General features: G+C 42.0%; 3 protein-coding genes across 4 annotated transcripts; all 3 read right to left on the bottom strand.

Annotated features, from left to right (window-relative positions):
• Positions 1–9: 9 nt before the first annotated feature.
• On the bottom strand, positions 10–5,950 carry senp1 (SUMO specific peptidase 1). Of its 2 annotated transcripts, none has more exons than XM_015967905.3 (18): positions 5,647–5,950; positions 5,487–5,545; positions 5,228–5,403; positions 4,823–4,889; positions 3,841–4,033; positions 3,600–3,741; positions 3,402–3,520; positions 2,807–3,072; positions 2,656–2,719; positions 2,409–2,447; positions 2,240–2,324; positions 2,019–2,159; positions 1,670–1,804; positions 1,282–1,485; positions 1,121–1,200; positions 962–1,046; positions 340–435; positions 10–256 (listed from the first exon to the last, which is right to left on the bottom strand). In XM_015967905.3, the coding sequence occupies exons 1-18, from the start codon at positions 5,778–5,780 to the stop codon at positions 194–196; spliced, it is 2,148 nt and encodes a 715-aa protein (XP_015823391.1). In that variant the 5' UTR covers positions 5,781–5,950; the 3' UTR covers positions 10–193. The 2 variants fall into 2 exon arrangements, with proteins under 2 accessions (XP_015823391.1, XP_015823392.1); XM_015967906.3 differs by having other exon boundaries at positions 3,600–3,738.
• Positions 5,951–9,324: 3,374 nt separating this feature from the next.
• Positions 9,325–19,251, bottom strand: LOC107390903 (protein lifeguard 2). The gene is made up of 12 exons (XM_015967907.3): positions 19,083–19,251; positions 18,162–18,252; positions 17,998–18,086; positions 17,821–17,885; positions 15,918–15,971; positions 15,778–15,828; positions 15,654–15,693; positions 15,479–15,516; positions 15,151–15,238; positions 14,913–15,008; positions 9,688–9,741; positions 9,325–9,608 (listed from the first exon to the last, which is right to left on the bottom strand). Exons 1-12 carry the CDS (start codon positions 19,095–19,097, stop codon positions 9,459–9,461), a joined length of 831 nt encoding a protein of 276 aa, XP_015823393.1. The 5' UTR covers positions 19,098–19,251; the 3' UTR covers positions 9,325–9,458.
• Positions 19,252–20,043: 792 nt separating this feature from the next.
• On the bottom strand, positions 20,044–22,207 carry mfsd5 (major facilitator superfamily domain containing 5). Its single transcript, XM_015967908.3, has 2 exons — positions 22,075–22,207; positions 20,044–21,798 (listed from the first exon to the last, which is right to left on the bottom strand). The coding sequence occupies exon 2, from the start codon at positions 21,714–21,716 to the stop codon at positions 20,274–20,276; it is 1,443 nt and encodes a 480-aa protein (XP_015823394.3). The 5' UTR covers positions 21,717–21,798; positions 22,075–22,207; the 3' UTR covers positions 20,044–20,273.
• Positions 22,208–23,650: the final 1,443 nt, after the last annotated feature.

The following is a 23,650-nucleotide window of genomic DNA, read 5'->3' as shown; positions in this document are numbered from 1 at the left end:
TCCGGGAGGCAGTGACTTGTGCTCCAGCAACATCCCATCAGCAAATCTCCGCTGGGGGCTTGAATGACCGTTGAGAATAGAAACAGAGCTGGTGTGCAAGTCTTTGTGGGAAAAAATAGATCCTCCTGAGGAATGTCGCTCAAAGTTAAGTCATGCAGGGCGACTGTAAGACGTCTCGATCACAATAGTGACATCACAAGAGGTTGTGGTTCACAATCTCCCAAACCATCCTTCTTCTGAAGTAGGGCATGTGTTTCTGTCGGTCGGAACAGAAGAGGTCATCCATTTACAGGACACTATTATTTACCGGCCAACACTGGATTATTTATTAGTGATTACCTGTGTGAAGGTGATTGGCTTGTCTTTGGTTATGTAATCTGCATATTTGCATGTGAACATTCCACAGTCGCTTCCATTCATCTGCTGAGGGATTTCCTACAAGCAAATTAGGAAGACTGATTCAAATTAAATGGTAAATGACCTGTTTTAGTACAGCACTCTCCTAGGGTCCTACAACCCCCCCAAGGCGCTTCGCATCATCCACCCACTCACACACGGGTGAGGATGAGCTACAATGTAGCTACTGCTGCCCTGAGGCACACTGACAGAGGCGAGGCTGCAGAGCACAGGAGCCACCGATCCCTCCGACCGCCACCAGCAAGCAAGGTGGGTTAAGTGTCTTGCCCAAGGACACAACAGAAGCATTCTCTGGTGGAAGCAGAGATCAAAACTGCAACCTTTTGATTACTGGTCTACCCGCTCTACCTCGTGAGCTACTGCTGTCCCTTGTTTAAAATGTGTACAGTTAAATGTGCGATTGAACGTACGTATAGTTTTAATATTTTCTACAGAAGTAGTCAGCTTTGGTATGCAATAGATTAAACACAACATTTATTCAACAAGTCCGAATCAATAACAACCTTTCACGTGACACTGAGAGCCTTCTGCGAGTCAAACTTACGCTGCGCTTTTTGCTGTGCAGAGTCCAGCCTGAGGTATCCATTTCTTTGCCTTTTTTGTCCTTACTTTCCTGCTGTAGGTAGTCACTGTAAATAACGTTTAAAAATAATTATTTGTGTCGTTTCTGGTGAACAGATCAACATTACGTGACAAGACTTACAACAATATTTGGCATGCTTCATCATTGCTTCCTCCCATAGAATCAAAGTACATGATGGACTTTTTACGGAAATCCACCACCTGAGTACAGAAACAAAACAACAGAATGAAATAAACCTCAAGAATAAGTTCCAGTTTCTGAATTACAGTCATGTGACTTACACAGAGGCACCAGTGTACCCCCAAATGAACAGGAACCAATAAGATGTCTTTAGAAAAGATGTCCATCTTTTTGGTCCAGCGGCGCACAGCAGAGTAGCCGCTGCTGCGCAGCTTAGGGTAGAAAAAGGTGTTGAATGTGTTGGTTGATGGCAGGTCGGGCTCCTTGCTGCGCTCCACCAACAGGTTCATGTAAAAGTTGATCACCTGAGACATTAAAAGACTAGTGTGACTCAACCAGAAATGCATAAAGAAAAATCTGGTCATACTTTAAAAAAAAAACAACAGACTTTTCCATTTTTCTGGCATTGAGCACAAATCCAAATGAATGTCCTTATAGTGAACAATTATGGCTCATAGTTCATACAGTTTTAATATTGGACGTTCTCACCTCATCGTTGAGCCAGTTGAGGCTGCTGAGCGTCTGCAGGTCTTTCCGTGTAAGGCTGAGACCAAATCCCTCACTTAGTATTTCATGAGGACTTCCCCCCTTCATCAGCGCCTTGTCCACCTCAGCTTCCATTTCCTTCAAACAAAAGGTACATGAAAATCATTAAAGATGGAAACACTGTTTAAAGCTAAATCCTGGTGCAGCTACAACAGTAAAAGCCTGAGAGGTGGAAACACAAGCAGAAGCACTCTGGTCATCAACAGATGTTCTACCAGACTTCATCTAGCGCTGTAACCACTTAAGACAACAGGAAGCAAGTTTAGTATCAGCTTTTCCACCATGACCCCACCTCTGTGAGTTCAGGAAATTCTGGTTTCTCCTCCAAAGCCTCCTGCTCCTCTATCACAAGAGGCAAAGGAACCTCATCCACCAACGGAACTCGAACGAGGACCTCGACATCTGGGCTTTGTTGTTCCTGGTCGGATAAACGCTGCGGACCAAGAATGACAAAAAGTTAGAACAGCTATGAGAAAAAACTACAAATATGGCCTCTGTGGTAGGAGAACAAACCTGTCGAAGCAACTGGGCGGCCAGAGCTTCCTGCTCCTCTATATGTCGTCTTCTTTCTCTCGCTCGAGAGTCATAAATGTTCGTACTGGGCAAAAAGCAGATGCATGTTTTCTTCTTCCCCGTTCAAAGACACCAATGAGAAAATAATGCGCAGCTCGACTGAACTTACAATTCTTTTATCCATAACTCAGGTTGGAAACACGGCACTCTGTTCAACAGAAAACAGGGAGTTTGTCATAGAGATGCCTTTACTAACAGATGGAATTTCACAACGAATTTGAAATAAAATGATGTGTAAATGTGTAGATGTCAATGCTAATTAATGTATATCAATAATTTAATCAAACTACACCTAAAACTAGAATAAATTGGGATTTAAAAGGCAGATTAAACAACTTAGACAATTAAATACTTACCTTGAGCTGTCTTGCTTTTTGCCTTTTTTGTCACTGACAAGAATTACGGAGTCCCCATCATGAGCTACAAATAAAAAGATTACATTACAAAAATAATGAGATACACAAAATATGAATTATGTATTTATAAGTTCTTGTGCAGGTACCCTACCTGACGATTGGGTGTCCTGAGAGTTACTGTCTTGCAGAGTTGATGTGAGAGCAGCTTCTCTATTGGAGCTGAGGTCTGCGTCTTGAGACCACATCTGGTTCTCTGTCTTGCTGTAGGCTCTCACTGGACTGGGGTGGTTACTGGAGCACGGACTAGAAATCTCTCTAGGACTAGGGGTGCTACTAGGTTCCTCTGATGTTCTTCCTGCCACTGACCCAGCAGCAGAAGAGACCTGTAACGGTCTGTGGCTGGTGAGAAAGCTGCCGCTGATGAGACGGCAAAAAGAAAAGTCAATTACCGTAGAGAAACCGACAGCAACCAAAACGGAATCAGCTGCTTTTCCACTCGCCTATTTCAGTCACAAAAAATATGACTAAATGCATGTGCAGCCTGTGAACCTTTAGTTGTAAAATAAAATGGTTTTGCTAAAAACAAGATTTCTACCACCTGCTCATGCTGAAATTATAGCAGAAAAAAATATATCAATATCGCAAAAAGGCTTCTACAGCTGCAAACACTGTCCTTTTTTGAATCTCCCTGAATATCTCCACTAATTTGATTATAGCATTGATGTTGTATTTATTTGCATACTTACAAATCTCTGTTTGACCTCACAACGTTGTGTGAGCTGCCGTTGTCAAGGAAAGATGACTGACCACCTGACACCATAGCCAGAAGCTGCCTGTAGATCTCTTTCTCCTCCTCACAAACAGACTGATAAATAAAAAGAGAACACAGCGTTAAACAACTAAATCAAAAGGCAAACGGTTAGTAACGTTTCCAAACATCGTACCTCTTGTGCTGTGCAGTAGCGTCTGTTCTTCTGTGAGCGGTTTGACAAGGCGCTGTGTGTTGGACTCTGCACCATTTTACTGGCAAAGGTCTTCTCATACATGCTGGTGGAGTTACTTGTGCCCACACCACCTAACAAACTGCTGATAAAAAATGTTTTATTCAAAAATGACAGTTTTCTAACAATCCTAAAAAGCAACATGGGTTTTTTTGTACATAGTGAGAACCAACATGAAAATTACCTTGTTGTTCTGTGTGATCGGAGGTTGAAGGGCCTGCCTAAGCGTGGGGAGGGTTGCAGTTTGGGTATGATGGAGAGTGGCACATTGATTGAGTGTCCATTTGTTTTTGGCACCTCACGATGTGCAGGATTCATGAAAACTTGTTGCCTACAATCTTTTGACCTCATGATGAACTTCTCATTACGCAGCCACTCTGAGGTTGGAACAGAGGAGGGGAAAAATTAGAAAGGACCAAAACCTCGGAGTTTAAGGCCTTAACAATGTTAAAGGTGTGGTTTACTTGTTAAATCAACACATTTGCAGTGGTCTCTATCTAATAGGAATGAGTGCCTTGAAAGTCATTCTCGGGGGGGGGGGGGGGGGGGGGGGGGGAAATATGCCGGTGCACCATTTATTGGACCTAAAAGTAGTCCACACCACAGCTGAGCTTTAGACAGCAGGTTTTGGAGCCTTATTTCTTGATATTTGGGCATCTCTCCTCTGATTGGATAACAGCAATGAAACTCTACCATTGACTTGTAGCGTGGATGTTTTTTTGTCTTCATAAACAACATAAGCATGAAGGAGCTTCTGCCGTGTGGTGGTGTTGCTAACGGTTAGCTTAAACTAACCGAGACGTCCTCTGTTGATTCCCAGACATTAAAACAGCAACAACCTTTCCCGTCATGAGTCAAGATGGGCGAGTCCATGAATGCTAATTCACAATGTGATGTAGATATGTGAGGATTTTCAAATCCTAGATTCTCACTATCTATTTTTAGCAAATGCTAATGCAGGAGATAGATGTAGAAGACTACTTTCATTTTCAGTCTGCATGAAAAACTCCGGTTGACTGATTATAATATAAAAAATATATGTTTTTAAATTTTTTTTCATTCAACCACATCTTTAAACCAAAAATGTAAATACCTACATCTGACTGCCAGTAACCTGCAACTATATCACAGGCTGTGATATTGTGTGTAATGAAAGATAAACGTACCTGATTTGTTTGTTTTCCACTCTAAAGTTGTAGATGGAGCAGCAAATGTTTCATCCAGAGAAACAACCTTAGACCAAACACATCCCAGAAATGGTCAAATAAAACACACATTTGCATTTTTTTTCTTTGAAGTGACTGCCAACATATTTGCAAAAAGCAGCAACTCCTAAAACAATAATGTTCGCTTGAATAAAACCCATGATAAAAATGGGGACACAAACTAGAAATGATGAAGTCACTGTGGTGCAAATTTAAGTTTTTGATTATCTTGTCTAATTGATTTTATAAAAGTGAGGGAAATTAGTTCCAATATTTATATAAGCTTCTTGTGATCAGTTGAATTGATCAATAAACAAGACATTACACAAGAATTATGACAAAATGTGAAGGTATTTAGAAAGTTACCGCTGGTCTTCCTGTCCAGGCTGATGCTGCTGATGTTGAGGGCTGTGGCTCTCCAGATGAGGCAGGTGGAATATTTCTCAAAGTTGGGCTTACATTTTTTTTCATCCACGTAGCCACACCTGTGCTGTGATTTTTTAATCCTTCAGCTGCACTCTTGACACTATCAATGAGATCCCCTGGAATCACATCAACCAACACAAAAGTGTAAGAAGAGTGGCAGCCGAACACTACACGATGATGTGTGCGAATATTTAATTACCCATTCGTGATTTCTTAATGGCTAAATCATCCTGCACGATCATGTGGTCATCCTCCAAACTTTTAAAAACAAAGACATTGATAACATATTCCATTATGAGCGCACAGAAGAAAACACATCCACAAAACATGCTGTTTTGATGTAGGGCAGAAAGTCTTACAATTCAATGGGTCTTTTCCTTTTCACTTGAGCATCTCTCGGAGTAGAGCGCCCATGCGAGTGATCCACAGCTGGTTCATCGTTGCGAAGGATGGCAAAGTTCGTTTCAATCCATCCGTAGATTTTATTAAGCATGGCTCAAAAGTTTCAGAAACGATAACGCTGGTTTAAAGAGAAGCTATAGCTGCTATCGGTTTGTCAACAAAGTCAAGCAAAATACAGGCAATGTGTTTCATTCAACCGAGGTAGGCATGCTAAGGTTGTTTTTAAAGGCCAGCACTCACAGCATAAAGCACTCTCCCTTTTTTCTGTCCCAACGGCACAAAAAACGGTTCGCTTGGAATTAGCTCGGTCTAGCTAGCATACAAACTAGCGTTGTTAGCTACACAGCTAATTTACTGAAGTATGTTTAAATTCGCACAGGAATGCAATAAGTCGCAACTTGTGCAGTCGGAAAACGTGGTGTCATTTTGAGCCACAACTGAAGACATCCATATATCCTTACAGTGTCTATAAATGTAAAATAAACTCATTGAAGACTAACATCTCCCGCTTCTTCCTCATTCAAAACCACATCATGGCTGAACCTGACGTCGCAGTATCGCGTGTTGTGATTGGATACCTTGATCACGATAGTGTCGTCGGAGGGCATTGGCTGGTTTCCGTGGCGGCCTGTTCCTGAGAAATGATGCGTAGTAAATCATTATCATGAGATGTTTTAATACATTTAAGCTTTATAATTTAGTCATTATTAGAAAATATTTCATCACACATTCGGCCAAAAGAAAACTACACGACTTGGCCAATGTTACCAACATCTTCAAATATTGTGTTTACATGTGTGTAACTGTCTAAGAGGCCTAATTTGAGATATCTTGTGTGCTAAAGAAATAATAAAAAGGTTAAAAGTTGTTAAACTGATGAACGATGAAGTAAAGGAATATTCACTTCAAAAGGAGTTGATAAAGTTTTAATTCCCTGTTGTTTACTGTGTACATATACACACCACAATTATGTTATAAATTCTTTGTGCACAGACAGAAGGATTCAATGAACTCAGAAGAGATGCTATTCTGCATTTAGTTTTGATTATTTAAGAGGGAAATATAATTTATTGTTGTGGTATTTATTTATATTGTGTTATTGTACAACTTTATAGTAATTTAAGACTGTTCAGGCTCTATAAAGGAGATAAAATACAAGATCTAAGCCAAATGTTCTCTATCTATAGTTTTCACACTGTTGGTTGACGAAGAAAGAAATGAGAAACGATAATAAATCCTCCCAAGACACCCGTATAATTTGTGGAAATTATTTTGTTGGAACTGTGAAACTAAGTGTGAAAACAGGAGGAAGCAGCAGCTGGAGCCTGGGCTGGTTCTGATGTAGCCAAGCTGCTGCTGGAGCTCTGGTTGAACCACTATTCATCAGTTTCAGTTTAAAAACGAGCTAAATCTATTGACATGAATAACTAACAATTATTCATGTCAATACCTAAATCAGGGATTGTGTGTAGCCTTCTTTTACATTTCTAGAATGTAGAATTTTGTCTTCAGCCTGTTGATGTAGGTTGACACTTTCAAACATTTTTATGTTCAGATTGTTTATCTGGCCTATTTTGAGAAGTGCAAATACAAAAAATCACCATAAAATAGTCTTTGCATTGTTTTATTGAAAAAATCACGGGTATTTTTTGGCCCATGAGGCCTGCCTTGATGATTATGACTCTTGTCTTTAAATGTTTGTTCTGTATTTTTAGCCTACTGCTAAGGCATCAGTAGTTGGGCTGATGGAATCCTGGTCCTCGAGGGCTGCTATCCAGAATGTTTTAGTTGTTTCCCTCCAGCAACCCTAACAATTCAATGGTTGAATATCTGTTCATCAATCTGCAGAAGCCTGTCTATCGCATGCTGTAAATCAAGTGTTGAAGCAGAAAAAAAAACGAATACATGCTGGATAGTGGTCCCCAAGAAACAGGATTCCCCCGTCACAGAGGATAAATCATTTAAGTAAAAAAAAAAAAAAAAAAAGGATTAGGTATTTCAATTCTTCACTGTGAATTTCGCTTTGGTCCTAAACTGACCTGTTTTAGTTGCCTCCTCTTGTCTCTATAGACCAAATGTTCTCTATCTGTAGTTTTCACACTGTCTCAGTTTTTTCAACCCACCTGGTTACTCCGCCTCCATCCTGCAATCATCCCCCATCTCCAACTCACCTGAATAAAGCTCCTCTGTTCCCCTCTCTTCTGTGAAAACCTACCTAACACACCCCCTTGCCTGCATGGTCCTTGTTCCGCTAATGAACTCATCTTCTGTAAAACTCCATGACACAAACTCAACTTTTAGGTTTTCTACATTTACCTCCTCTACTGGAACACCTCAACCCCATGCAGTGATCAGAAGTCTCTGGTTTGATTAACCAGCCTGCCTCTCTTTACAGACCTGCTGCTGCTGCAGCTCTGCCTCTACTCCATCTTCTACCTACCATCAGAGCAGAAGCATCCTGTGACGAGATGCAAATACGTGCACATGTGGTTTTAGAAACAAATAAGCTGTGTAAGGAGCAGCAGAGATGCCTTCCTGTATGTGGTAACATTTATTACAAGTGTATAGACCTGCTCAAACATTTCTTTTAGAAGTGCAAATAAAACTATGTATCTGTCATTTTATAATTAATTATATTTGGGTCTATTTACAGGATTAGACCATTTTCTTTCTTTGGACTTCATTATCAGTAAACAATGAATAAAAAGTAAATAATAGAGGTGTTGACAGTTTATTAAATCAGAGAGAACTGATGAGCTTCATCTAACACCCTTTGATCATTTAAATCAAGAACGCCAAATCTAGTATCCTCCTAAATCATTATTACATCAATGTGATAAAAATAAAGGTAATAAAATAACATTTTCCATAAATAAATTCATTTTAAGCAAACGTGCAATTTTTACACCATACTTTCTGAAAATATCATTCTGTCATAGAAAAATAAACTTTCAATGCCAGTAAACAACAGCCTTTGAGTTCCTTCAAAAAACACAGGCCCCTATGAAAGTTACAGTAAATTCTTGCACGTTTGGCACTGTTACGTTTATATTTATTGTTCATTATCACTTCAAACTGACTCAAGGGTCACACATAAGTAAAACTGAAACCTATAAGGCTCAATCTAAAAATAGTTCCTGAAAGAAATCTACAATCAATCTTCAATCCAAAGATTTGAGTTCAAACACGCGTTAAACAGTTCACACACAAGCGTTGCGTCACCCTGGATCCTTGAAGTACGGTTGGAACTGCCATGGTTCAACAAATCAGATAAGATAAAGCAGCATAATCTGACTTAATGTAAAAAAATGTTATGACTGTTTTTCAAAACCCATAAAAACAAGTACACCACCAATACTGCAAAAATAAAATAATGTATGTATATTTTAAATGTGTTTTTGTAAAGTCTCCTGTGTGTTTCAGTCTAATAAATACCCACGGCAAAAACTAAAAGATGGATTGACTCTACAGAGTTACAGCTAAGCGTTACCCTATGTGTTAAATTCACTCTAAAAGGAAACTCTCTTTTGCACAAGATGTGTACACACCACACCAATACTCTGCATAAGGACACCCCAGAGCAGAGAAACATCAGGAATCACTGAGAGTCTAAGTCTAAGCCGTGGATTCACAGAGTATTCATTATTTCAAAGGGTAAAATGAGGCATCAATAATAAATATATACTGTCACCACAACCACCTACATTTAAAATACTTAGCTCTCTGTGTTTATATTTTCATGATGGTGCCGGAGGGTTTGAAAGGGGGTTTAATCCCGTTTTGCTCCAAAGATCTGGAGGAAGAAGGAGAATATGTACACAATGTCCAGGTAGATGCTGAGCGTGGCGAAGACGTATTCTTCTGGACTCATGGTGTACCGCTTGTTCCCCATAAGCAGCTGGGTGTCAAATGCCAAAAACTGCAAAAAGACAATAAAAAGGGAAGTAAAACATCATCATTTGTAAGTCGTGTGATCTTAGCTATTTCCATGTTCTTACCATAGTAAACAGGATGGCTCCCAGGGAAGCATAAATGGCATCCAACCAAGGAACCTGATTGTTATAAAAGATTACATCAGTCATGATTCCAGTAAATCACATGTGTGACATCCATTTAAAATGTGAACTCTTACTATTGTGATTCAGAGTAAAGATGGTGACTGAATAAAATCGTAAAGCTATTAGCCTATAGGCGCTACATTAAGATATTTTTCTATTCTACAATTACAAATTCAGTTTATAAACAGTGCTATGCTATCCGTAAACCCTTAAAGTAAAAAAAAAAAAAACCCGAGTCATTAAGAATGATGCTGAATGTTTTTATTCCTATGAAGTCAGTGACCTAGTTGCCAAATTTAAATGTGATCACTAGCGTCTTGACCAGAGACATGTCCCCTGGAGGGACACCCTCATGTGTATCTTACATTATAAATGTGGTTATTGTTAATTCACTTTGAACAGCCCAACTGGTGGAACACTTGTTAGGATGTTACCTATATAGGTAACAGAATATAGGCGTGAAGTTGTGTGTTTTATTTGAAATTAGAAGGACCTCGTAATTTGCTTTTAAACAGGTAATAAAACAATTAAATACGTGTTTGAATATTTTTCTTATTAAACAGTTAAAAGTAAAAATTTTAAATTTCAACCCAGTTTTCTTGAATAATAATAACAGACCTAAGATAAACCGAGTAAAATCTCTCGTCTCGTCTCGTCTTCCTCCGCTTATCCGGGTCCGGGTCGCGGGGGCAGCATCCCAACTAGGGAGCTCCAGGCCGTCCTCTCCCCGGCCTTGTCCACCAGCTCCTCCGGCAGGACCCCAAGGCGTTCCCGGACCAGATTGGAGATGTAACCTCTCCAACGTGTCCTGGGTCGACCCGGGGGCCTTCTGCCGGCAGGACATGCCCGAAACACCTCCCCGGGGAGGCGTCCAGGAGGCATCCTGACCAGATGCCCAAACCACCTCAACTGGCTCCTTTCGATCCGGAGGAGCAGCGGTTCTACTCCGAGTCCCTCCCGAATGTCCGAGCTCCTCACCCTATCTCTAAGGCTGAGCCCGGCCACCCTACGGAGGAAACTCATTTCAGCCGCTTGTATCCACGATCTCGTTCTTTCGGTCATTACCCAAAGCTCATGACCATAGGTGAGGATTGGGACGTAGATCGACCGGTAAATCGAGAGCCTGGCTTTCTGGCTCAGCTCCCTCTTCCCCACGACAGATCGGCTCAGCGTCTGCATCACTGCAGACGCCGAACCAATCCGCCTGTCGATCTCCTGATCCCTCCTACCCTCACTCGTGAACAAGACCCCGAGATACTTAAACTCCTCCACTTGAGGTAGGACCTCTCCCCCGACACGGAGGTGGCAAGCCACCCTTTTCCGGTCGAGAACCATGGTCTCAGATTTGGAGGTGCTGATCCTCATCCCAGCCGCTTCACATTCGGCCGCGAACCTACCCAGCAAGAGCTGAAGGTCAGAGCTGGATGAAGCTAGGAGGACCACATCATCCGCAAAAAGCAGAGACGAGATTCTCCTGCCACCAAACTCGACACACTCCACACCACGGCTGCGTCTAGAAATTCTGTCCATAAAAGTGATGAACAGAACCGGTGACAAAGGGCAGCCCTGGCGGAGTCCAACCCTCACTGGGAACAGGTCCGACTTACTACCGGCTATGCGGACCAAACTCACGCTCCTCTGGTAAAGGGACTGAATGGCCCTTAACAGAAAGCCACCCACCCCATACTCCTGGAGCGTCCCCCACAGGGTGCCCCTGGGGACACGGTCATAAGCCTTCTCCAAATCCACAAAGCACATGTGGATTGGTTGGGCAAACTCCCATGCCCCCTCCATCACCCTTGCAAGGGTATAGAGCTGGTCCACAGTTCCACGGCCAGGACGAAAACCACATTGCTCCTCCTCTATCTGAGATTCAACTATCGATCGGACCCTCCTCTCCAGTACCTTGGCGTAGACCTTTCCAGGGAGGCTGAGGAGTGTGATCCCCCTATAGTTGCAACACACCCTCAGGTCACCCTTCTTAAAGATGGGGACCACCACCCCGGTCTGCCACTCCCTAGGAACTGCCCCCGATGACCACGCAATGTTGTAGAGACGTGTCAACCATGACAGCCCTACAACATCCATTGCCTTGAGATACCCAGGACGAACCTCATCCGCCCCCGGGGCTCCGCCGCTGTGTAGTTGTTTGACTACCTCAGCAACTTCTGCCCCCGAGATCGGACAGTCCATCCCCAGGCCTCCCAGCTCTGGTTCCTCCTCGGAATGCGCATTGGTGGGATTGAGGAGCTCCTCAAAGTATTCCTTCCACCGTCCGACTATAGCCTCAGTTGACGTCAGCAGCTCCCCATCCCCACTGTAAACAGTGTGAGCGAGTTGCTGCCTTCCTCTCCTGAGGCGCCGGACAGTTTGCCAGAACCTCTTTGGAGCCAATCGATAGTCTTTCTCCATGGCCTCACCAAACTCCTCCCACGCCCGAGATTTTGCCTCGGCAACTGCCACTGCTGCACCCCGCTTGGCTATCCGGTACCTGTCTGCTGCCTCCGGAGACCCACAGACCAGCCACGCCCTGTAGGCCTCCTTCTTCAGCCTGACGGCTCCCCGAACCTCTGGTGTCCACCAGCGGGTACGGGGGTTGCCACCACAACTGGCACCGGCCACCTTACGACCACAGCTAGCAACAGCCGCCTCGACAATCGCAGAGTGGAACAAGGCCCACTCGGACTCAATGTCCCCCACTGCTCTCGGGACGTGGTCAAAGCTCTGCCGGAGGTGGGAGTTGAAGACCGTCTTGACAGGTTCTTCTGCCAGGCGTTCCCAGCAGACCCTCACTATGCATTTGGGTCTGCCAGGTCTACGGGGCATGTTCCCTTGCCATCTGATCCAACTCACCACCAGGTGGTGATCAGTTGACAGCTCCGCCCCTCTCTTCACTCGGGTGTCCAAAACATACGGCCGCAGGTCAGATGATACGACTACAAAATCTATCATCGACCTGTGACCTAGGCTGCCCTGGTACCAAGTGTACCGGTGGGCATCCTTATGTTCGAACATGGTGTTCGTTATGGCCAAACTGCGGCTTGCACAGAACTCCAATAACAAAACACCGCTCGAGTTCAGATTAGGTGGGCCGTTCCTCCCAATCACACCCCTCCAGGTCAAGCTGTCATTGCCCACGTGAGCATTGAAGTCCCCCAGCAGGACAATGGAGTCCCCTGATGGAGCACTATCTAGCACTCATCCCAGGGACTCCAAAAAGGGTGGGTACTCTGAACTGATATTTGGCCCATAAGCACAAACAACAGTCAGGACCCGTTCCCCGACCCGAAGGCGCAAGGAAGCTACCCTCTTGTCCCCCGGGGTAAACCCCAACACACAGGCAGAGAGTCTCGGGGCTAACAAAAAGCCAACCCCAGCCCTCCGCCTCTCACCCGGAGCAACTCCAGCAAAGTAGAGTGTCCAACCCCTCTCCAGGTCTCGGGTTCCAGAGCCAATGCAATGTGTCGAGGTGAGTCCGACTATATCTAGCCGGTACCGCTCAACCTCTGCCACAAGCTCCGGCTCCTTCCCCGCCAGCGAGGTGACGTTCCATGTCCCAAAAACTAGTTTTCTTGTCTGGGGATTGGACCGCCAAGGCTCCCGCCTTGGTCTGCCACCCGATTCGCAATGCACCGGACCCTTCATGTTCCTCCTGCGGGTGGTGGGTCCACAGTTGGACGAGCCCATGTATCCGGTTCGGGCTGGGCCCGGCCGGGCCCCATGGGCGAAAGCCCGGCCACCAGGCGCTCGCTCATGGGCCCCAACCCCAGGCCTGGCTCCAGGGTGGGACCCCGGTAACCCTCCGGGCCGGGTACTCCGACTCTTCGTTTTAACCGCCATGAAAGATCCTTCGAACCGTTCTTTGTCTCACCCTTCACCTAAGACCAATTTGTCATGGGAGACCCTACCAGGGGCACTAAGTGCCCCAGACAACATAGCTCCTAGGATCATTAGGGCACTCAAACTCCTCCACCACGATAAGGTGACGGTTCAAGGAGGATAAATATTATATAAAATTAATAATATATAATAAAATATTATAGTAAAAGAAGCCAAAGTTTATATATGTGGATACATCTCAGGAAGTTAATAATTTTCATATACTAGCTAATAATTCCCTGTGCTAGCGATGCGAAATCCTATTTTTAAATTTTAATTCAAAAGATTGCTCTTTAATTTTGAGAGAAAGGGCAGCAGATCACAACTGTATTTGTTTTAACTCCACAAAAGAAGCATATTTACTAGGCATGTAAGAAAATATTGATATGGCAATATATTGCAATATTTTTTCCTGCTTTATTATATCAATATTCTAAGGTGTTATATAAATTTTTTGGAATAATTTACATGTAAACATTTGTGCATTTGCCTTTCTTTTGGTGCAATTCAAACACCGACCGCTAGTTGGCAGCAGTGTGCAATGGGTTTTGTTTCCACCACTGAAATGTAAATCCCTCCATTATGGTTCAGACACCTCATGTTAGTATCAGTTTGGACTGTTTATTGAATTTTCCTACAATAATTTCAGTCTAAGAAAATCGCTAATATCATTTGTCCGAATGTATCGCAATATATCGTGATTTATCGTCTCCTCTGTATCGTGATATGTATCGTATCTCCAGAGTTTCACTAATACACATCCCTAATATCTACCAGATGGAGTGCTGGCAAAGAGTTTAATGTCAATCTTTGATTTCTTCAGGTTTCATTTAGCTCATTGTGAAGGTCATTCCGTGTGGAGTTTAAATATTCTCTTCACACGTGCTTTCATCTATAGGAAATCTAATTTTCTCACACTGGTTAAAGCCATGCACATGAAGTTAACTGTCACTAGGTAGGTGTGACGATGGCTGTTACCTAGGGTGTAACTGTCTTACTCAATGACAGATGGAGATAAGTCACCAGCTACCTTCAACCCAGTTTACCTTTGTGAAGATTTCTATGACTGTTACCATTGTGGCTAAAATCTCAGGGTATCTGTTCCAGACAGCGAGAGACAAGTATCTCACACCACCGCACTAAAGGAAAAACATGCTAAACTGTGCCTTGAAATGATGCCAAGAGAGGCAAGCACCTGTGTGTAAAACCGTCAAGTCTTTTTTGACAAGCAAAAGCCTCATTAGGTTCATCAGATGTGACTGGATATGTCATCTGATCATACTTACATACTGGAACGGGAGCACAACAGCCAACACCAGTCCAGAGATGAACATAACCAAACAGAACATGAACAGCATACCATGGCAGGAGGTCACGTCAAACTGGAGGAAGACAACAGCACATACAAGTAGAGTATTTAAAAAGCAAAGGTGATACATGTGAACTCCAGTATTTTACCTTCATGGTCTGCAGGTATCTGGTATCAAATCAAGCACAGGAGGAGAATTGTTGAATTTATCTCACCTTTGTTTGGAAGCTGAAGATTGTGACCACGAGACAGACCGCTGCTGCGATCCCCAGACACATCACCACCGACTTGGTGTTATAGTAGCTATTGAAGCAACACATGTGCAGAATTATAGATGGTTAAGTTTCACTGAGTACACAGAGTTTAACAAGTTTAATGAACCAGAAATCTGCAGATTAATGGACTATGATATTTGGTATTTTATTTATTTTTAATATTCATTCAGATGAAAACACCTGGATTCAAAGAAACAACACAAAAGAATGATGTGAAGATTTTAAAAATAAGTTAAATAAAGAAGAAAAAAGAAATAAGGAAGAATACCTGGACAACATTCCTGTCATGTACGAAAGCGACAAGGTCTGTTAGAGCAGACAGGAAAGACTTTAAAACTAGATCTGACAAAATGTAATACTACATAAATTAAAAGCTGACAGAAACAAAAATATGGTTTTATAGTAAACTGAACTGAATCCATATTCAACAATGTTTTACTCACAAAGATGGTGAGCAGAATCAGATTCCATGGAAACTGCCTCCTGCAGGGATGACAGAAAAAGTGGAGTTTTAATTACAATTTCTTTCTTGTGAGCTGTTTTTAATATAAACAAAAACGGATTTACCTGGGTGCAGAGCAGCAAGAAAGAGTCAGATAGGTGACAAAGAATACAGCGCTGTCAAACAAAAAAAGGGAATTATCATTGGATGTGGGCTTGGAAAAAAATCTGTCAAATAGGGGACGGTTGTTCCTGATTAAACTCACTATGAAGCCCAGTACCATCCAGGGTTGGTCTGGATGTAGTCTCTCACAGGGTCGCTAAAGAACACAACCTCATGGTGAGTACTATAAATACTACATTAACTGATTTTTTAAAGGTGTGGATCACATTTTTTTAAATTTTATTTCTGATTATAATTGGTCATGTTGAGTTTTTAATGCAGGCTGAACATGAATGCAGGCTGAACATGAAAACAGTTTCCTACACCTATCTCGTGCATTAGCTTCTGATAAAAATAGCCTGACAGAGCTACGTCACACTATCACTTAACATTCACAGACTCCTCCATCTTGACTCACAACCATCGACATATATACTGGACAATAGGCTCCAATAATACGTTTTTAAGCCAAAATGGGAGGTTCCCACCACCGCCATTTTGACCGTGTCACAGGTTCCGTCAAGCCCAGACAATTCCACAAAAGGGAAAAGAGGTGGAGCTGAGGGTGGGGCTGTAAGGCTGGGATCAAATGATGACACACGTCGAACTGAAGCAATGTAGCTACAAGCTAACCCAAAGCTAACGTGGAGGTGGGAGCTAAGAAAACGGAGGTAGCAACCTAGCTACAACCAGAGTTAACTGTGCACAACACCGGAGCTTCTGAGTCAGAGATGCGTTGAGCTGCCGCTGGGGAGAACCGGGTAGAAAACATCGGTTTCCATCCGAGAGCTCCACAAGCCGGCAGCCCGCGCAGCAGACAGGCGCCGCTGCGATCAGAGATGCGCGAGCTGCAGCTGAGGGGCGGGGAGGGAGACCATATCGATAGTTGGAACCCAGCTCCACCAACATGTCATATTTCAACCCATTTCCAAAAATGCAGCGTTATGTTAAATGCACTATTACATTTCAATTTCATGGTTAAACAGTACATGTCAAAATCTAAGCTCAGCTAGTGCAAGAGCGGCAGTGACCTAAAATACATAAATGTAATTTTACTAACCGAAAAAAATGAAGAGGAGACTCCTTGGACGCTCTATCAGTGCAATTAATACCACAGCAAGTCATTTTGTCCAACAATTGCAAAAATAATATCCAAAAAGAATGTACAAATGCTACAACTAATGGTCTAAGTTGAGAGACTAAAAACCGTAGAACAGTTTTCAGGTGAGGCCGAGGCTCAGACTGAGGCTTTTCCCCAGAGCTAGCTCTGCGGTCACGTGGGTCTGATGCTCATTAATTATTCAGAATTTTAGGTCATTTAATAAACTTAAACAGAAGAGTGACTAAAAAATTCACCCCCCTCAGAGTTGTCATGATTGTAAACTAGATCTATTAAACCTAAAACATGTTTTGGTACCAGGCTGTAAACACGTTTATTTCTACTGTGAAATTGGTATTTTTAACATGGGAGTCAATGAGGATTTGCTCGCTTCTGACACCAGCCCCCAGAGGATGAGGGTGGAACTGTAATTTTTCTCACTTCCGTATTGGCTTCATTTTCAGACCCGAATTAAGGGGGCTTGCTCACAACTGAAGGTTGTTGTTGCTTTAATGTCCAGTAAACAGCAGAGAACATCACGGCTAGTAGAAGCTAACCATTAGCATGAGCAACTCCACCACACAGCATAACTCCTCCAGGCTTGAGTTATTAGTGGAGATAAAACATCCACATTGGAGAGCAAACAGAGTCAATGGCAGAGTTGTGCTGCTGTTATCCAATCTGAGGCAAGATGTCCAAAAATCAGGAAAGAGACTTCAAATCCAGCAGAGTGAAGCTCAACTCTGATGTGCCTCACTTCTAGCTCCTGAAACAGGTGCACCGGATCTTTGTTTCCCCAGAGTAAGACTTACAAGGCATTCATTCCTATGAGAAACCACTGCAATTGTACTGATTAAATATGTGATCCACACCTTTAAGAAACATAAAAGATAAAGGCAGCACTTACCAGAAAGTGAATAGAGCCACAATAGCTACAGTTACCAAAAGCTGGACCAATAAGATGGTGTACACCTAAAATAAAGATGTCAGAATTAAAAAAACAAGATGGAAAGCTTGTCTGAAATTCTAACTTCACTTGGAGTAAACAATAAATTACACATCAATACTTATTTTACTGAGGTACCTTCCGGATGAAGACTCTCCTGATGTTGTGATCATCCCAGGTGAACTCTGTGAGCATCTCAACATCATCGTAGCAAGGAGCGCTGATGCCTACAGGACACAATCATCAACAAGTCAGTATATGCATGTATGTAATCCCAACTCCCTTTACTAAACATGTCATACCTGCAATCGACTCCTCATATATGGGGGGAGATGGTGGCACAAAAGCCTGTTCACTGGTGGAGCCATTGTTATCCTTGTTAGAAAGTGACAGCTGATTGGATAAAGAAATGAGAAAACATGTTTTATTTTAGTTTCTTATGGGTGGGAAATCCAGATCTTAGAGTAAATCATTATGGATTACACTTGAGCTGCATCATAATTTAGCTCCGGCGCATAAAATGCAGATTGTGAGAATGGAAAGGTGTAACAGAACCACAAAATGCATAATTAATACTTTGTAGGATGACAGTTTCTCCAGGCAGCTCTGTTGCAGGTTTTTAATTACAATTAGGTCTGACTTTTAAATTGTGATGGCTTTTGAACCCTAAATGTAGTTTTACAAGTAAAATAATTTTTTACCTGTTTTGCATCACTCTGTAAAAAGCTAATGGGTGTTTAGAACAATAATGTGACCACCAGCTAAAGTGGTGTTGTGAGGAGAGTCTCCTCTAGAGTTAGCCCCAGTTTTTATTTTTATTCCCATCTAAGACATCAATTTGATTAAATAACAAGTAATTATTTTAAAGGGAAAATAATAAAGTTACTTGGAATAAAATATTTAGCTTTTAGTTTTTCATTTAATAACTCACTGGAAATAATACTAAAACCGGGAGTAAACTGTCAATCAGCTCTCTTGTAAGTACACAATGACAGAATGGAAAAAGTGGGGTGTCATGATGACGTTACGCACCGGTGACGCATCTCATTCAACCGAAACTGCATGTCAACAACAATCTATTACAGTATATTTTGGTCCTTAAACAACACCAAGCTTCTGTCATTTAAACCCAAATCCCGATTAATTTAACCTGCCAATTAATATAGTTAACTATTTACTGTCATTTGATGAAAACTCTAGTAGATCAGAAAGCTCATTCATACCTTGCCTTGTGTCATGATTTCTCGCCTTTGTCCTGCAGCAGCTCCTTTTTATTTGTTTGATACCAACCAGCTCAAAGGAGATCCTTTAGACGAGCAGGACATGAACTTGTGATGCCTGCTGGCTCCTGCTGAGACTGAGCACTCAGCTCTGACGACGTGCTGATAACCTGAAAGCAACGCAGTCAGACTCGTGCAGGTGCCCCTCCCTCACCCACAGATGGATGTTCTAGCAGCATCCAGACCAGGCTGCAGCATAGAGAGGAGCTGGGACTGTACCACCACACCAGGAGGAGAGGGGAGGATGTGGACCTGCATGGTGCAGATTCAGCTGCACGGGAGTGTCAGATCAGTCTGTTGGAGTGTCTCCAAGAGAAAACATCTTATGAGAAACTAAGTCATAATTATGAGATAGTGTCTCATTACGAGATAGCTAAGTCATAATTATTAGATTATATATATTTTTTTTAAAAATCTGAGTGGCAGGAATGGGGTTCCACAGAGGGAGGAGGGTAGTGTACTAAAATATTAGAGGAATATCCAGATGAAAGCTAGCAATAGTTTCAGTTAAATAAAGTTAGTTTGAGAGCAATAATTAAAAAAACTTTAAATCACCCCCCCCCCCAAAAAAGAGCTATAAAATAAAACACTTTTATCAAACCAAAAAAGATGGACTTTTTAAAAGTGTACATTACTAAGATGGAAACTAAATATTCTGTGTATGATGCAAAAATGTTTCAGGAAAAAACAAACTTGAACTTATTCAAACACCAAGACATTGTTCCTTTGGATTTTAATTCCAGTTTTAAAGTAAATCTTAAACGGTTTTCAGTTTTTTTTTTAAACAAAACATGTAAATGCTTCATATCACGTTCACACAGGTGGACATACTGAGGGAATTACAAGTAATCTGGAATCCTTTATGGAATGGTTATGAAATATTTCAGCAGTTTAGGTAATCTGAGTTTATATGGCCACATCCCTAAAACCTCTCATACACAAATCAGGGTATAAACTCTCAGAAATAACATTAAAGAGAAAAAACCCAGGAAATAAACTAACTTGATTTTTCCAAGTTCCCCTTGCTGATTTCTATTTCTTGTCATTCTGTGGTTTAAAGTGTACTCCAGTTCAAAACATGCTTTCATTTTCAGCAACACAATCAGAAATGTAGGTGTGGCTTAACAAGTTTCACTACATCTCCCCCTCCCCTCTACTGCCCTCCAGTCTGAGGTCGGTGTCGTTTCTGCCCAGGGTGAAAAGACTGACGACGGCCATCAGAGCTGCCAGCATCATAACAGCACAGCCTCCAAACATGTGTCTGGTGCCGCCTCCACCTTCCCCTCCACCTGTTCCTGAGACTTCTCCGTGGAGCGCCAGTAGTCCAAGGCAGGCCAGCAGGTGCAGAGGCAGGCGGAACCAGGCTAGCACCCCAGAGCGCTTGTCCTCTGGGATTACCCTGCCCTGCAAAAAGCTAACTGCAGGGAAATACAGACCACAGGCCAGCTCCAACAGCAGGAAAGCCAGGAAGGATTCATGAGGTCTGGGCTGGCCTGGAGCAGTGGAAAAAGTGAGCATGAAAAACGAGAAGAAGGCCATCAGCACAGCAAGGCAGAGCACGTGACCAGGCTGGAGATGGTAACGAGAGGAGGTGGCCAGCCGGTACAGCAAGGAGCCAATCATGCTAGCTGCCATCAGACAGGAAAACACTATTCCTAAAGGAGGCCCATGAGGGTCCAGTACTGGTGTCCACAGAAAAACAAAAATGTATAAGACACTCTCAAACATAGCTTGCACTCCACCCAAGAGCAGAACTCTCCGATCTAACAGCAGGCAACGCAGCCCCTCTGAGCAGCTGCGTGAGAATCGACCTGTCGTAGACAAACAGGCCACACCTCCATTTGGACTTCCAAGTAGCAGAGTCTGTTTGTCCCCTTCAGGACCTCCTTCAGCTTCTTCCTTTCCCCAGTCTGTAAGAATCACCCAGCCACAGCAGGCCAGGCAGGGGACAGCCAGCAGAAATGGAGCCACTGGCCCCAAGTGGAGCCATTCAGCCAGCAAGTTAGCCACCAGTCCAGCTGCAACAGCGAGGCCGTGATTCCAGGTAGCAGCTTTGCCGAAGGTGCTGGGGATCCATTCCTTTGGGAAATCATGGACTTCCACGTGTCGGTGCACATACCAGGCTTCAAACGTAGTGGTGAGCAGAGATATTGAGAGACCACCCAGAATACGGCCCACAATCAGAACAAAATAATCTCTGGAAAGCTTAGTGAGACAACAGGCAGAGTAGGAAACACAGAATAGGAGACATGTTTGTCTGCGGCCCAAAGCTTGGAGCAGCCAGTCTGAAAAAGGAGCAAACAGAACACAGGAAGCCAAACCACACACATATAAAATGGCTATTTGGGATTCCAGGAAGCTGTAGTGACGGTACAGTTTGTACAGGTAAGGGCCCTGGAGCCAGTCTGCCCACAAAGCCAAAAGGTACGCTCGGAGGAATATTTTCTGAAACTGGCGAAAAACTGGGTTGGCCACAGCAGTAGCAGACTGGGGCGGTGTGAAGCGGCGTGCTGTGAGCTCCAGGCCAACACAGACAGCCAGCAACACAATTATAGCAAAATACGCTGTCACCAACATGTTGTTCTACACAGCACCCCACTGCAGGTCAAAGGTGAATTCTAGATCTGCTTCCAGCTGATTCTTCCCTGTTTCTCTGCACCTGAGAGAACAAATCAGAAAATTATAGCAATAATAAACATTCATAATATTATTTATAACAAATATTATTTACATTTATTAACTATGGCACCATTTGTTTGTTCTGATCGCTCAACAACATCAGTGATAGCCCAACTTCCTTCTACAAGCATCAGCAGGAGGAAAACTGAGTGAAGGTACTAGCTAACTTTAGCTTGTTAGCTAACCTGCAGCTGCGTTTGTTTTTATTTTAGAAAAAAATACTTGAAAAATAACGCATTAGATCTATATATCTTACCGTCGCGCTTGAAAATGACCCCATATTTATGCCACTGAGCAAATATAAACACTGAACAACTCAGATGTTAGCAAATAGCAAACACTTCCTGGATCCGGTGTTATGCCGAAAAGAGCACCCCCTGCCTTCAGCAGCCCCGCCCCATAGCAGGAAGCGCAGGAGATATTTGATTATAAAGAAAAATGAAAGAAAGAAATTTATATTTTATTTAGAGCCTCTCAAGATATAAATCACGAGGCGCTTCACAAAACAAAACATTTTAAATATATCAAGGATTTAAAAAAATTATTAAAAAAATATTTACAATGAGAAAAAAAAGATGATTAAAATGTAAAAAAAAGGGATTGAGAAAATGAATAGGAAAGAGGGAAGTCAATACTATAATTGTATTACACTGACTTCTCCTTATATTGAAACACTTTTATTTGTATTTTTGTTGGACATTATCTTCTATAATTTTATTAAACTATTTGTGAATACAAAGTTTGTATTGAGGAAACTTAAGCTGCTTATGTTCTTCAGTGACCATAAAAGAAAAATAAACATTAAATTCAATAAAGACCCATATCAAAGCCTTGACTATATTTAAAAAACATTTCAATAATACATTTTATTAGATAATATTAAACTATGAGATGAACCGATGTATGGAATTCCAGTTTGTTATTCTACCAGAGGATGGCGCCAGTACTTTACTTTAGTAAAGTTACTTTACTTCCGAAGCTGCACTTCCAGTGTTGAAAAAGACCATCACTCAGTGAAATCAATGTGTTTATATAAGTGATTTAAAAGTGAAGCAGTAGCGCTATACTTGAATACTTCTAACTTATTTTGATACTCCCTCCAATTATATATTAATAGAATTAATATGGGGTTCAGATTTTATTTGACAACTGGTTATCTGGTTATGTGAAAAAAAAATGATCTCACATATGAAATGTATTATTAAATTAATAAAATCTAATTTAAACGTTGCAATCTTTCATCTGGAGAGTTTATGTTTCTGCATGTTTACGACCTAAGAAATCCAGACATATTGCATTAAAGCTGTAAAACTATTACTTTCAGTGACATGGCCTCTTGAACACAAGGACTCAGCTTTATGGTATTGATTGCAAATTGGTTTGGAGAAATCAGAGCTTCTGATTTCAAGACTCCACAGCAACAAAAATTTTACCTCGACACTAAATAATATCCTTGATTTCAAGACATTTACACAATTTGCAGTTTTAATCCAGACATATCAATTAGACTTTTGATAGAAGGTTGAATTTGAAGCTATTTAATCCCAAACTATAGTAAAACTACTGCCATGCATCAAAGAAGTACGGTCTTTAAATTGGAATGCAGCATTGCAAGTAGCCCTTGCTTCCAATTTGATATTTCTCATGTAAGCAAAAAATAAAAAAATAAAAATAAGATAAAAATAAAATTAAAATGGACATTTATTTGTAGATTAGATGGTAAATTCAAGGTTGTACTGTAACTAAAAGAAATGTAACCTAAATTGACTTTAGCAGCATTTGTGCAGTTTCTTTCATCATCAGTATTTTATTTTAGGATGGTTTCTCTTTAA

Source organism: Nothobranchius furzeri, chromosome 15 (genome assembly GCF_043380555.1).
Source record: "Nothobranchius furzeri strain GRZ-AD chromosome 15, NfurGRZ-RIMD1, whole genome shotgun sequence".
In the NCBI taxonomy this organism is placed as follows: domain Eukaryota; kingdom Metazoa; phylum Chordata; class Actinopteri; order Cyprinodontiformes; family Nothobranchiidae; genus Nothobranchius; species Nothobranchius furzeri.
Note: the sequence above shows the minus strand (reverse complement) of the source record. Positions and strands in the feature narration are given on the sequence as shown.